Source organism: Anomaloglossus baeobatrachus, chromosome 2 (assembly GCF_048569485.1).
Source record: "Anomaloglossus baeobatrachus isolate aAnoBae1 chromosome 2, aAnoBae1.hap1, whole genome shotgun sequence".
In the NCBI taxonomy this organism is placed as follows: Eukaryota; Metazoa; Chordata; class Amphibia; order Anura; family Aromobatidae; genus Anomaloglossus; species Anomaloglossus baeobatrachus.
Window position 1 is genome coordinate 765,172,757 of NC_134354.1, and position 16,024 is coordinate 765,188,780.

Here is a 16,024-nt window from a genome sequence, read left to right on the forward strand (position 1 = left end):
CACATGCTGTAATCTGTACCTCGGCAGAGAATAAAGCCGCAGATTCCCAATGTGAGTGCAGTCTTCTTCAAAGAGCTGTAACATGAAAAAATTTTCACGGAGTATGAATACTTTTTCAAAGGAACTGTGAATCTGCATTGGACCTGTAAACATAAAAAACGGTAGGAGATTTTGACCAACAAGATGTGCTAATTGGTCAGGGTTTCTTTCTAGACGCATTGGAAATTGTAATGCAAACTTTCAGGACTCAACTTTATCAGCCAAAAGATACATAAGTCGGTCAATTTTTTTAAAAAAGAAAAAAGAAAGCTATAATGAAACCTGATGGGCAATAAAAAAAAGTAAAAAAACCAAAAAAAAAAAAAACACAAATTGGACGATTGTTCTTCCCTACAGAAGTGCAATCTGTGCCGTGGACCCGGCTCCTTACCGTACGCTGAGGTCCATCTTGATTGTCCCGGGCGTAGAAAGGTTTCAGGTCATACGGATAGTTGATGACAAAGACGGGAACATCGCCGCAATGTCTGACCAAATACTTCTCATGTTCGGTCTTCAAGTCACAGCCCCACTGCAAGAAAGAAGCTCAAATCAGTCTTATAAAGGCACAAATCCTCATCAGCTGACCACCGGAAGTCAGGACTACCCATTGTCGCCCCGCGAATACGTGCCTGCACATATTAAATGCTGCTGTCAGTGATTGACAGTGGCATTTATCTGGTTAACCACGAGGGTGGATCTCCGATTCACATGCAGCTGTTAGAGGCACCTGAGGCTGATTAAATCAGCAAACGTGCGAGGAAAATACGCAGGTTCAGCGGGTGAGCTCGCATCAAAGGCGATGATGTAAATATACTGTAGGTCACTGGTCATGAAGGGGTTAAAGGGAAATGTCGCCTTTAATAAACACAATAAATATAAAAGTCTTGCAATCCACGTCAAGGGCTGTCATTGACTTGCAAGTACCTAATTAAAAAACCAATTCATCAAAAAGTCAAAAATTGTAAAAAAAAATTTAGATGTTGCTGTAAGTTATCAGATAGATTTCACTGGGGGCGTGTACTTCTTCCTCCTGTATGAGACAGACCAATCATAAGCAGGCAGTGACACTAGAAAAAGAAGAACACGCCCACAAACATAGATTAGAGCAGAAATCTCACTGTTTGAGATGTAATTAGAGTTATGTCCGCTACTAGAACTGGCTCTGCAGTGAAATCAGAGCAGGGAGTCATTACATCTCACACAGGAGGAGCCCACAACACACTGCTCATGTGTGAGACATGTAATGACCGCCCTGATCTCACTACAGAGCGAGTACAAGTAGCAGAAATATGTGTGATTACATCTCACACACTCAGAAATCTGCTCTCTGCTAAGCAGGGGGCGTGTTCTTTTCCCACTGTGTTGCTGCCTGCTTCTGATTGGTCAGCATCATACAGGGAGAAGAATAACACGCCCCCAGTATAAAATATCGGATATCACCCATTTGAAATGAACAAAAGTTAACTCAATAGGTGCCAAATACTTTGATTACAAATTTCTATGCAGAATAAAATGCAAAAGAAAACAAAAAATAATAGTTTACAATCGTTTGGTTAAACATAAGAAATGTGGTGAAAGTCCTCTATGGACTGATCAAGTATTTTCCTTAATTTTTATTTCTTCCATTGAAAGAGAAATAAATTATTTTTTGGGGGGCTTGTTTTCTGCCAGAGGAGTTGTTTTTCTTTTAATGGGGTCCATTTGGTGTAGGTAGAACTTATTGCTGAACATTTATGAATTCCTTTAAGGCAGTGGGTATTTATGGCATCACAGTGCGGGAACCCTGGTGAGCCCCCGCTCAGGACGGTTATACTGTATTTTCAGTTTCTAAGACACACCGGATTAAAAGATGCACCTCAAATTTAAAAGAAAAAAAAAAAAAAAAGGGCGGGGGTCTATCTTATTATCTGGTGGTTTCTTACCGGTAGGGGACGGCAGCGGTGGTGGAACCGAGTCACAGGAGGCAGGGGCAGTGGTGGAGCAGGGCGTTGCTGCAAGTGTCCCAGAAGCTGTCCCAGAAACTGTCGGCGGTGGTGGCTATCCTGGGGAAGCTGGGCTGGGGCTGCGAGTGGTGAGGGCTTCAAATAATGGTGCTCGGAGTCAGCGTGCGCGCAGATTGAGCTCTCGGCTCAATGACAAGCCAAGATCTCATCTGCGCACGCACCACCTGCCGGCTCTATTTTCCTTAAGTCGTTGCTGGGAGATCAATGGGCTGGAGGCGGCGCGTGCGCAAACAAGATCTTGAGCTGAGAGCTCCATCTGCGCATGCGCTGACTCCAGACGCCATTTTTTGAAGCTCTCACTGCCAACAGCCCCAGCCCAGCCGCCGCAATAAGCGCACAGCCGCCGCAATGAGCGCATAGCCGCCGCAGCCCCAGCACCGCCGCCGCAATGAGCGCACAGCTGCCGCAGACCCTGCACAGCCGCCACAGACCCTGCACAGCTGCCGCAGCATCACCCCGGCCTACTGCTACCCCTTCTCCACCCCCCCCCCAGTAAGCTACATTCAGATTATAAGACGCACCCCTCACTTTCCTCCCAAATTTTTGGGAGGAAAAGTGCATCTTATAATCCGAAAAATAATGTGTATAATTATATATATATATATATATATATATATATATATATATATATATATATATATATATACACATATACATACATATACTTATATATCTTGAAACTTGAAGGGGGTTAAAGGGTTTAGTAAGAAAACCCTGAAGTTCTTTCTTCACCGATTTCTCGCCCACCTCGGTTCTGTGCTGAAATGAAGTGTCCGCTTTCTTGAGGATTTCTATGGCTTCAGTGTAAGACATTCTGGGAAGGAGAAAGAAGAAAAGAGTAAGGAGCGAGCCCAGGATAATTGCACAGAGCACAGGAGGGATATTTTGAGAATGTGTGACCCGCTTCCATAATTGGCCCCACATTCCAGGAAGACAATTAGGGGTCCGCAGTTGTTCCCGCTCTGCCTAATTGTCGTCGTAAATGCACAATTTCTGTCATGGACTGAACAAGCTTCCCTGACTGTCCTCGTCACCGGACGGGGGCAGGGAGGGGACCTGGCTTGTCCCAGTCTGATCCCTACATCACGCTGGGACTTGCAGTTCTACACAGTATTGTAATTTCTTCTCCAGTCACATCTAAAGCTGCATACAAATATTTTACAGGAATGGAGCTGATGTTACGGACCTAGACAATGCCATAGGTGTACATGACCTATAGTAACCCCAGGACCAGAATCATAAGTGGGTAATCCCAGGCATTGGGGGCTCATGACATCCTGATAAAACATATACTACGGTGATCAGACAGATGAGAAGTAGGCAGTGTCCCCAGGCGTCCATATGTGATGATGATTATTAAACACTTACACAATAAAATTATTCTTCATCACTCGCTCTAGACGGCTCTGTTGAAGATGGGAAAAAAATAAATAAAATTAGCCAAAACACTAAAAAAAAAAAAATCCTTAAAAAAAAACTGGGAACAGATGTAACTCTATATAATCTGCAATCGTTTGATCTCCTTTATTATATGACCAAAGTATACAGTGTAATCTCGGCCTCCTATGAAGCCTGGTCAGTGGCTGAGCTGCAAAAGAGGACCAAGATGGCGGCCATGGTTGCCCAATGGCAGCCGGCGCAAGAGCATAGCAGCAAGACAGATGTTTAAATGCTGCTGTCAGTGATTGAGAGCAGCATCTAAATGGTTAACAGCAGCGACTGGATTCCTCCAGTCCAAACAAAATAGACAGGTTCACCCCTACTTTATTCTCTATTTTACTGCTTCATAAATCCAGTGGAGGATGACGAACATATACAGCTACGAGATCAGTGCCCCCGTAATAACACCCTTGGCTCTGTTATCAGCTGCCCACCTTACAGATGGCAGTCCTTTAGGGAAGAGTCGCTCCTGCGCCAGCTCCGCACTGCCAGGTGGTGAATGCGCAGATAATATAATGGCCCATATTACCCAGGATTTATCGTCTGGCAGCCGGATAAACATATCCATTACAAAAGATGCGGACATGGCACTCACCTGCTGTCCCGGGGACACGAATTTGAAGAAAAGGTTCATATCTTCGGGGCACGTGGACAGCAATGCTGCAGTCGTGTCTTTAAACAGATTCTCCATAACCTAGAAGAGGAAAGGAGAATGAGGCGGAGGGTCAAATACAGCAATATACCATATATACATGTAAAGTTACACTGCATTCGCCAGATTAGCGCCAATACAGAGGTCCACCATGGCCCGATCCACCGTGGCCCGATCCACCGTGGCCCGATCCACCGTGGCCCGATCCACCGTGGCCCGATCCACCGTGGCCCGATCCACCGTGGCCCGATCCACCGTGGCCCGATCCACCGTGGCCCGATCCACCATGGCCCGTCTCCATGGCCCGATCCACCATGGCCCGTCTCCATGGCCCGATCCACCATGGCCCGATCCACCATGGCCCGATCCACCATGGCCCGATCCACCATGGCCCGATCCACCATGGCCCGATCCACCATGGCCCGATCCACCATGGCCCGATCCACCATGGCCCGATCCACCATGGCCCGATCTACCATGGCCCGATCCACCATGGCCCGATCCACCATGGCCCGATCCTCCATGGCCCGTCTCCATGGCCCGTCTCAGCTCATCTCTAATGTGGGGTCTAACTACCGGGAAGGTCGTGTAACTTTCCCCGAATCATGAAGGATAATCACTATTTTGCAGCACAGACCCACCATTCAGATTTTTGGGAAGGCTGGGTGACAATGTTTTACAGAGCTGCAGAGGTGGCCATATTGGCTTTCCCTGCACAGTTGTAGTTCTGGCACTGGATCAACAGAAGACATTGACCATTCAAGTGAATGAGGCATCGGTCCTGAGCACAAGCGAGGAGCCGGGGGAACTGATAAGGGGGACACAGAGCCGCTTCACACCGCACTAATAGAGGTCCAAACCAGGGAAGGGGTAAAAGGGCAGCAGAGTCACATGATGCATGACACGGCCTCTCTCTGCACCCCCAGACATACCATACAGGGGGCAGCGTAGTCCCATGACAAGACCCCTCTCTGCAGACATACCATACCATACAGGGGGCAGCGTAGTCCCATGACAAGACCCCTCTCTGCAGACATACCATACCATACAGAAGGCAGCGTAGTCCCATGACAAGACCCCTCTCTGCAGACATACCATACCATACAGGGGGCAGCGTAGTCCCATGACAAGACCCCTCTCTGCAGACATACCATACCATACAGGGGGCAGCGTAGTCCCATGACAAGACCCCTCTCTGCAGACATACCATACCATACAGGGGGGCAGCGTAGTCCCATGACAAGACCCCTCTCTGCAGACATACCATACCATACAGGGGGGCAGCGTAGTCCCATGACAAGACCCCTCTCTGCACCCTCAGACATACCATACAGGGGGGCAGCGTAGTCCCATGACAAGACCCCTCTCTGCAGACATACCATACCATACAGGGGGCAGTGTAGTCCCATGACAAGACCCCTCTCTGCACCCTCAGACATACCATACAGCGGGGCAGCATAGTCCCATGACAAGACCCCTCTCTGCACCCTCAGACATACCACACAGGGGGGCAGCGTAGTCCCATGACAAGACCCCTCTCTGCACCCTCAGACATACCACACAGGGGGGCAGTGTAGTCCCATGACAAGACCCCTCTCTGCAGACATACCATACCATACAGCGGGGCAGCATAGTCCCATGACAAGACCCCTCTCTGCAGACGTACCATACCATACAGGGGGCAGCGTAGTCCCATGACAAGACCCCTCTCTGCAGACATACCATACCATACATACAGGGGGGCAGCGTAGTCCCATGACAAGACCCCTCTCTGCACCCTCAGACATACCACACAGGGGGGCAGCGTAGTCCCATGACAAGACCCCTCTCTGCACCCTCAGACATACCACACAGGGGGGCAGCATAGTCCCATGACAAGACCCCTCTCTGCAGACGTACCATACCATACAGGGGGGCAGCGTAGTCCCATGACAAGACCCCTCTCTGCAGACGTACCATACCATACAGGGGGGCAGCGTAGTCCCATGACATGACCCCTCTCTGCAGACGTACCATACCACACAGGGGGGCAGAGTAGTCCCATGACAAGACCCCTCTCTGCACCCTCAGACATACCACACAGGGGGGCAGCGTAGTCCCATGACAAGACCCCTCTCTGCACCCTCAGACATACCACACAGGGGGGCAGCATAGTCCCATGACAAGACCCCTCTCTGCAGACGTACCATACCATACAGGGGGGCAGCGTAGTCCCATGACAAGACCCCTCTCTGCAGACGTACCATACCATACAGGGGGGCAGCGTAGTCCCATGACAAGACCCCTCTCTGCAGACGTACCATACCATACAGGGGGGCAGAGTAGTCCCATGACCCCTCTCTGCAGACGTACCATACCATACAGGGGGGCAGCATAGTCCCATGACAAGACCCCTCTCTGCAGACATACCATACCATACAGGGGGACAGCGTAGTCCCATGACAAGACCCCTCTCTGCACCCCCAGACATACCACACAGGGGGGCAGCGTAGTCCCATGACAAGACCCCTCTCTGCACCCTCAGACGTACCACACAGGGGGGCAGCGTAGTCCCATGACAAGACCCCTCTCTGCAGACGTACCATACCATACAGGGGGGCAGCGTAGTCCCATGACAAGACCCCTCTCTGCACCCTCAGACATACCACACAGGGGGGCAGCATAGTCCCATGACAAGACCCCTCTCTGAAGACATACCATACCATACAGGGGGCAGCATAGTCCCATGACATGGCCCCTCTCCGCACCCCCAGACACACCATGCAGGGGGGCAATGGAGCCACATGACGCAGCTCCTATCTGTACCCCCAGAAGTACCATATGGAGGGGCAACAAAGTTAGGATGCATGGCTATACATGGGAGCAGCGGTGTCCCATGACACGGCCCCTGTCCACACCCCCAGACGTATCATACAGGGGGGCAGCAGAGTCCCATGAAACAGCCCCTCTCTGCAGCCCCAGAGGTACCATACAGGGAGGTAGCAGAGTCCCATGACACAGCCCCTTTCCGACCCCTCAGATGTAACATACAATGGGGCAGCGGTGTCCCAGGGGGGCATTGCAGTCCCACGACATGGCCTCTCTCTGCACCTCCAGATGTGGTATACAAGGGAGCAGCATATTCCAATGACACGGTCCCTCTTCACATTCCCAGACATACCAAAAAGGCAGGCAGCAGTCATGACACTGTCCCTATTCGCACCCCCAGATGTACTATACAGGAGGGGGCAGCGGAGTTCCGTGACACAGTCCCTATCCGCACCCCCAGACATACCATACAAGGGGGCAGTGGAGTAACATGACACGGCCCCTCTAAACACCCCCGGACAAATCATCATATCATACAGGGGGCAGCGTAGTCCCAAGACACAGTCCCCCTCCGCACCCACCTGCATTATGTCCTCCAGCCTGTCTGTGAAGGAGATTTCAGCTTCCACCATGTAGAACTCGGCCAGATGTCTCCGACTCTGCGAATTCTCCGCTCGAAACGTGGGACCAAAGGTGAAGACTTTCTGGAACCCCCTGAAAGAAAAATAATATAAAAGATAGCAATAGGACAGACCAAAAGTATACTACCATGGGGTCCAACCTCTGGACCCCGGCACCACCCCAGTATAGAGGAGGGGCCCATTCAAGGTGTGTGAACAGGATAGGACATGGAGGTTGGACCATTGCATTTGTCATTATTGGGAGCCTTAAGGTTTTGGAGGATAGGGGGTCCCTTGTCCCACTTATGCAGTAAAGAGGTGGGTGCAGATGACTAATCCCAGTACACGAGATGCTGAATATGACACATGGCCCTCAGATGGGGTTAAGTTTTGAAGATCTGGCAGTTTTACCCTGACATGATCTCCAGGTGCAGCTGTCCGGACACGGTAAGGAACGCAGGAACCCCAAAAAATCCGCTGTCACCCTCCGGTTTCCTGTCTCTGCTGGCAGCCTATGAGAAATGATAACATTAGTAACGCCCCCTAGTGGAAAAATATCAGTGTAACCCTAAAATAGTCCCTGGGGGAAAAAACCATCTGCACATATGGGCAAACGCTCCCCTGTTTAGTAGGGGGGGGGGGCAAGAACCACCATCACCGTCAGAATGAAGCGGCCACTATTAACTGTCACCGCACTTCAGCCATTTTTTGTTTGTTAAGATCTCTGCTTGCCATCAGAGAATGAGAACAATTCTGTTCACATACGCCGCAGAAGAGCCGCACTGACGGGAATAGGAATTTATCTGCGGCGGATTCTGCTTGCGGATTTTGCAGTGGAATCACTGCAGCTATGAATGCTATAACTATGAAATGGCTGATAACAGAGAATAATAGATGACTCCCCCCCCACCCCCCCCCCACTAAAGCAGATGTAGAGGAAAACAGATTTTAGCATTGCTATCCCTTTAATGCCTCCATTACCTACCTCCACCTGGAAGAGTTCTCCAGCGCCCTCACAGTCATTAGAGGTAATTATGGGGGTGTGGATGAGGATGAATCCATTACTCTATCACCGGAGAGAAGGCAGAGAGTGTGTTACACATTGGGGCGTAATCCCGGCAATATACGGTGACGGCACTGATACAAGAGGAGAATGCAGGATTCACCGGGAGAGAGAAGACAATGGCATTTTTCCTTGTACTCTGGCACCATCTTGTGGTAAAATCATAAATTACAGCTTAGAAAAAAAAAAATCTTAGTTTAGCCATCTCTTGGGCATTATTGTGGTAAACTGGGTAATAATCAATACCGCTCCCCTGTGATTTGCCACCCAGCTTTCCCAGACCCCTGAAAAGTAAAATAAACAAAACACCCCTTTAATAATAAACTGAATTACGACAGCCAACACTAATAGAAAGCATTGCCACCTAGTGGTAACTATATGTACTGCTGCTAATTATAAAGCCGAATTCCTGTTCGGTGTTTTGATGAGATTTCTCCTTACTTTGCATACCGTACGGGTACAATGATGAATAGTCAGACTACAAAGGGTATATTTCACATTTTATATAGGGTCACCACAGAGACACATAGTTCCGCAGCACAGCTGCATTCACAAAACGGCAGTGATTTTAGTTAAGAATGTTTGCTCTGGTAGGCAGGAATCCCGAGCGCAGCATTACACCCCCGACTAAAGGGGAAACATCCAAACCTGAAAGAAGTGGTGTATGGCGGACGTGGCGGCGCTGCGGACCCGGAGTAAAGAGCTGAATGTGTTTCTCCTGCAGCGGAGGTGAGGATACTGGCGGGTGTACTCCGGAGGGTGATGCTCTCTTACTTTAAAGGGAAAATCCTGCAAAAACAAAAAACAACTAAGAAACACACATCTTACACCTTCATGTCTAACTGCAGGCTGCGAAAGAGGGGAAGAGGGCTGCACTGCCCAAAGCAGGAGCACGGAAATTCACGTGTGTCACGTATGACAGGACGGGCGACAGCTTCTCCTCGTACCTTGGAGTCACATTCTCCTATTACATGAATCTCCTCGGCCTTCAGCTCCACATTCTGTTTTTTGCTGGGACTCCTCATCAACGACCCGCAGACTTCTACCGAACTGCCGAAACCGATGGCACTAAGCAAAGAAAGAGCAGACACTAAGGGTAAATAGTGAGTGCAGCTCTGGAGTATAATACAGGAGGTAACTCAGGATCAGTAATGTAATGTATGTACACAGTGACTGCACCAGCAGAATAGTGAGTGCAGCTCTGGAGTATAATACAGGATGTAACTCAGGATCAGTAAGTACAGGATAAGTAATGTAATGTATGTACACAGTGACTGCACCAGCAGAATAGTGAGTGCAGCTCTGGAGTATAATACAGGAGGTAACTCAGGATCAGTCCAGGATCAGTAATGTAATGTGTGTACACAGTGACTGCACCAGCAGAATAGTGAGTGCAGCTCTGGAGTATAATACAGGAGGTAACTCGGGATCAGTACAGGGTAAGTCATGTAATGTATGTACACAGTGACTGCACCAGCAGAATAGTGAGTGCAGCTCTGGAGTATAATACAGGATGTAACTCAGGATCAGTACAGGATAAGTAATGTAATGTATGTACACAGTGACTGCACCAGCAGAATAGTGAGTGCAGCTCTGGAGTATAATACAGGATGTAACTCAGGATCAGTAATGTAATGTATGTACACAGTGACTGCACCAGCAGAATAGTGAGTGCAGCTCTGGAGTATAATACAGGAGGTAACTCAGGATCAGTAATGTAATGTATGTGCACAGTGACTGCACCAGCAGAATAGTGAGTGCAGCTCTGGAGTATAATACAGGATGCAATCTGCATTATGTATTCTGCATGTCTTACCTGCTTTTATGATCCGGATCGGCCACAATCTGGAGGCTTTCCAATGACGAGCCATCATTCACGTGCAGGAATAAAACTTCTTTCTGTGAGCGGACGGAGCGCACCCAGCCCTGCAAGGAAAGGTGACATAAGAGAGGTGTGAGAATGATGAGTATCAGAGAGTGGTGACACAGATGCAAATAGTCTCCTTCCGTATTACAGGAGGGTCCCTGCCGGCTACAACATGGTCACATCTATCCGGGGGAAAGGTATATGTTTTGTCCTGCAGTGTACTCAGTGCTGACATCTAGTGGCCACCGAGATCCTAAAAAACGATTAGTAGGAATTTTGAGATGTCGTAGTCAGACCTCACATGTAGTCGTGAAAGATTGTGGGATCCTGGAAGTTTGGACCAGATTGTTACTGCCATTGGGGTCAGGTAGGGAAGTTTTGGGGAAGTTTTTTTTTTAAGGTGCTGCAGTCTGATGATGGCTACTGTTTAACCGCTTCACTGCCCTAGACCACCAGGGATGCTGGCACTAACCCCTTACTGACCTATTAATTTTTGTAAGTTTGTTTTTTTTCCTTCCCTTTTTACCATAGATCACATATTGTCAGATAGCGCTGGAAAATACAAGCCATTTTGCAACTTACCGCTTCTTAAAATTGTCCACCGTTCTTGAGATATGAACACTTTATTGACAACTCGTTGCCTTGGAAACCGACCACTGATGCCAGACATGAGCAGTGCTTACAAGCTCTTTTCTATGGAGCTTATGAGCATCGTTTGACCTCCAGGGATCATGCACTGCTTCAGTGTTACCTCCGAATTCTGGACAGCGGCTTACAAGCTAAACAGCAGCGGTGGTCGGTTGCCTAGGCGACGAGCTGTAAACAATAGAAAAGCGTTAATGTCTCAAGAACGGCTGAAAATTTTAAAGAAGCGGTAAATGGGAAAATGCTTGAAAATTACAAGCTCTATTTGACAATATCCCTCTATGATGATGGGAAACGACTCTTTAAGCCACCACAGCCCAGCAGGGATATTAGCATTAGCCCCAAATTACTCCATAACACCATGTAGAGTCAACATTAAACCTGTAAGCCAAAGAAAGGTGACGGAAAACAAAAAACATTCATTTTTATTACCATCGGTGGGATTTCCTTTGCATATTTATTATCACACAATTACCTGGATTTTTACTTTTTTTTCTCCCCGGTCGACATTTGTGCCCAGAGCCTCCCGCACGCTCAGCTTGGTGGCCGCAGCACCATGACTACGGTGACAGTGACGCCAAGGGCTTCTTACGAGGATGGAGAACGCCGCCCTCCTGGGGGCAAACATGGCTGCCGGCAGTGGAGGATTCTCAGGGAACGGTCACAGGCCCTAAAATATAGAAAAAACACCTGTGTATACAGGATCCTAAGAACGTGTGGTCGGACCCCGGAGATCAGAAAAAGCCTATCTAGTATAGAGGGAATATCCCTTAAAGAGGATGGTCACTACTTGAAAAGAAATAAAAACAGGATATAATTATCTCCCAGAGCAGCGCTTGAGGGACATTATTACACAGCTGCAGAATTCATACTTCCTTCATTGATTCAAGAAGGGGTTAACCATGCAGTGAACATTCCCTTTAAGGCCTATTTCGGCCTAATTCCCAACCAAATCCAACAAACAGACAGCACACAGCCATGGCTGCCCTGCCAAACCCTTTCCTGGGCCCCAGGCCTTCCTGTCTGGAGCACGCTGGGGTGACAGATGGAGACCTCTTCCTCTGTTTTAACTACCTACAGTACAGACCAAAAGTTTGGACTCACCATCTCATTCAAAGAGTTTTCTTTATTTTTATGACTCTGAAAATTATAGATTCACATTGAAGGCATCAAAACTATGAATGAACACATGTGGAATGAAATACTTAACAAAAAAGTGTGAAACAACTGAAAATATGTCTTATATTCTAGGTTCTTCAAAGTAGCCACCTTTTGCTTTGATTAATGCTTTGCACCCTCTTGCCATTCTCTTGATGAGCTTCAAGAGGTAGTCACCGGAAATGGTCTTCACTTCACAGGTGCGCCCTGTCAGGTTTAATAAGTGGGATTTCTTGCCTTATAAATGGGGTTGGGACCATCAGTTGTGTTGTGCAGACGTCTGGTGGATACACAGCGGATAGGCCTACTGAATAGACTGTTAGAATTTGTATTATGGCAAGAAAAAAGCAGTTAAGTAAAGAAAAACGAGTGGCCATCATTACTTTAAGAAATGAAGGTCAGTCAGTCCGAAAAATTGGGAAAACTTTGAAAGTGTCCCCAATTGCAGTGGCAAAAACTATCAAACGCTACAAAGAAACTGGCTCATATGAGGGCCGCCCCAGGAAAGGAAGATCAAGAGTCACCTCTGCTGCGGAGGATAAGTTTATCCGAGTCACCAGCCTCAGAAATCGCAGGTTAACAGCAGCTCAGATTAGAGACCAGGTCAATGCCACACAGAGTTCTAGCAGCAGACACATCTCTAGAACAACTGTTAAGAGGAGACTTTGTGCAGCAGCCTTCATGGTAAAATAGCTGCTGGGAAACCACTGCTAAGGACAGGCAACAAGCAGAAGAGACTTGTTTGGGCTAAAGAACACAAGGAATGGACATTAGACCAGTGGAAATCTGTGCTTTGGTCTGATGAGTTCATATTTGAGATCTTTGGATCCAACCACCGTGTCTTTGGAGAAAAGGTGAACGGATGGACTCTACATGCCTGGTTCCCACCGTGAAGCATGGAGGAGGAGGTGTGATTGTGTGGGGGGGGCTTTGCTGATGACACTGTTGGGAATTTATTCAAAATTGAAGGCATACTGAACCAGCATGGCTACCACAGCATCTTGCAGCGGCGTGCTATTCCATCCGGTCTGCGTTTAATTGGACTATCATTTATTTTTCAACAGGACAATGACCCCAAACACACCTCCAGGCTGTGTAAGGGCTATTTGACTAAGAAGGAGAGTGATGGGGTGCTACGCCAGATGACCTGGCCTCCACAGTCACCAGACCTGAACCCAATCGAGATGGTTTAGGGTGAGCTGGGCCACAGAGTGAAGGCAAAAGGGCCAACAAGCGCTAAGCATCTCTGGGAACTCCTTCAAGACTGTTGGAAAACCATTTCCGGTGACTACCTCTTGAAGCTCATCAAGAGAATGCCAAGAGTGTGCAAAGCAGTAATCAAAGCAAAAGGTGGCTACTTTGAAGAACTTAGAATATAAGACATATTTTCAGTTGTTTCACACTTTAAGTATTTCATTCCACATGTGTTAATTCATAGTTTTGATGCCTTCAATGTGAATCTACAATTTTCCGAGTCATGAAAATAAAGAAAACTCTTTGAATGAGATGGGGAGTCCAAACTTTTGGTCTGATATATATATATATATATTTTACACACACACACCAATAATAATAATTAGGCGCAAAGAAAAAAATCCCCCCCCCCAAAAAATGCAATATGAAATAATGCAAAAAATAGATAAACAACAAAAAAATGCAAATTAAAAAAAAAAAAAAAAGTAGGCAAAAGAAAAATCCCCCCCTCTCAATAATTAAAATTAATTACAGTTATTAATAATTAAAAAAAACAAAAAAATGCTAATTAAAAATAAATGTTACAAAAAAATAGGGCAAAAAAGAAAAATCCCCCCTCCCCAAAAAAGTGCAAATTAAATGAATAAGGCAAAAAAGAAAAAACACAAAAAAATGCACATGAAAAAAAATTATAGTAATTAGGCGCAAAAGAAAAATCCCCCCTCCCCAAAAAAGTGCAAATTAAATGAATAAGGCAAAAAAGAAAAAACACAAAAAAATGCACATGAAAAAAAATTATAGTAATTAGGCGCAAAAGAAAAATACCCTCTAAAGAAAAAGTGTAAATAAAAATAAGGCAAAAAAAAATGCTAATCAAAAAAATAAAAATCAATAATTAGGCACAAAAGAATAATCCCTCCCTCAAAAAAAGTGCAGATGATGATAATAATAATAATAATAATAATAATAATAAAATAGGCAAAAAAGAAAAAGAAAAAAAATGCAACTTAACAAACGAAATAAAAATAATTAGCCGAAAAAGAAAAATACCTCCCCCCCCAAAAAAAAGTGCAAATTAAAATAAGGTAAAAAAAACAACGCAAAAAAAAAGCAAAATTTAAAAAAATAAATATAGGCGCAACAGAAAAATGCCAAAGCAAATGAAAAAAAAAAATAGGCACAAAGAAAAAATAAAGAAAACAAAAAAAAAACAATGTACAAACGCAACAAAAAAATTGGGCCACAAGTTTTCTCCACTGTATTTTTTTGAGCAGAAAATCTATGATTTCATGACATCTCAGGCCCATTGTGCACTTTTCCTTGAATGCATTTTTTCCTTATAGGTTTTTATTTGTATAATGAACCTAAAAAAATGTTAAAACACAATTTTAAATGCAGAATCCCAGTAAAAAGGTGTAAATGTCAGGTGACTGTGAAACTACAAGTCTCAGCAGTGCAGCACCAGAGCAGCTGCAGCTTGTAACGTTAGAAACACAATAAGCTGTCCTGCCATTCCGTGTCCCCAGGACTGGCTCTCCCAGCAGTTCCCTTCTCCCCTCCATTCCCTGCCTCACCTCACATTGCACTGCGGGGACCTCTTCTCCCTCACATGTCGCCGGCTGAAGGCCCCAACCCCTCATTCACAAAGTCATAGACAGAAAACAGGAACCGTTAGCCATGTTTTTGAAGACCAACATAGCTTTAATCCAATGACAGTCTCTGCCAAAATGGCCGCCGCACTGGAGACAAGCAGATCCTCACCAGCTTGTAAAGCCGAGGGCGGACGTGATCGAAAGGAACAAGGTATTGTGGGAAATGTAGTTTTTTTCTTCTGTGTGTGGAGGCTAGTTGAATATTTTGGTTAGTTTACACTGCATACATAGATATTTTACTTAGATAAAAATAAATTGTCATAAGAAACGATTATAACTTGACTGTATTTGTTTTGCCTCGTTTCCTCCATTTACTCCGAGACATCATTTTTTAATTATTTTGCCTTTTTGCAGGATTTATGTCATAAATTTTACCATACAATATACTAAAAAAGGGTCTTTTTTCATAACTAAATGCAATTATATGTTTTAAATAAAAAATACAACTTGGTTTATGTTGAGTGGTTAATAATCTCTCCTCGCACCTCACGTGCCCAGGCCACCTTCGTTATTGAATGCGTATATTTGGAATACTTGCCATCTTTTGTGCAAACTACTGAACGTCCCCATGCGTATTCCACAACCATGTTTTCCCCCACAGCTGCCCTCCTCTTTCATGTCAAATATGGGCAACATACTGGAGTTAGAGAGGGAGCATTGTCAGGGCATCATTCTGTGTGGGAGCACTGTGAGTGCATCATAATGTGTGGAGGCGCTGTGAGTGCATCATAATGTGTGGGAGCGCTGTGAGTGCATCATAATGTGTGGAGGCGCTGTGAGTGCATCATAATGTGTGGGGGCGCTGTGAGTGCATCATAATGTGTGGGGTCGCTGTGAGTGCATCATAATGTGTGGGAGCGCTGTGAGTGCATCATAATGTGTG

The 16,024-nt window shown here is 46.3% G+C and overlaps 1 protein-coding gene across 1 annotated transcript in view; it reads right to left on the reverse strand.

Annotated features, from left to right (window-relative positions):
• The window catches only part of NARS2 (asparaginyl-tRNA synthetase 2, mitochondrial), a 37,904-nt gene extending 22,754 nt beyond the window's left edge, over positions 1–15,150 (reverse strand). Inside the window, exons 1-12 of the mRNA XM_075334694.1 lie at positions 15,064–15,150; positions 11,613–11,807; positions 10,442–10,551; positions 9,573–9,693; positions 9,274–9,414; positions 8,548–8,628; positions 7,974–8,074; positions 7,524–7,656; positions 4,078–4,176; positions 3,411–3,448; positions 2,790–2,856; positions 431–568 (exon numbers count right to left, since the gene is read on the reverse strand). Coding sequence (XP_075190809.1) covers positions 431–568; positions 2,790–2,856; positions 3,411–3,448; positions 4,078–4,176; positions 7,524–7,656; positions 7,974–8,074; positions 8,548–8,628; positions 9,274–9,414; positions 9,573–9,693; positions 10,442–10,551; positions 11,613–11,765 — 1,182 coding nt within the window. The 5' untranslated portion in view covers positions 11,766–11,807; positions 15,064–15,150. The remainder of the gene's footprint in view (positions 1–430; positions 569–2,789; positions 2,857–3,410; positions 3,449–4,077; positions 4,177–7,523; positions 7,657–7,973; positions 8,075–8,547; positions 8,629–9,273; positions 9,415–9,572; positions 9,694–10,441; positions 10,552–11,612; positions 11,808–15,063) is intronic.
• Between the last annotated feature and the right edge of the window lie 874 nt (positions 15,151–16,024).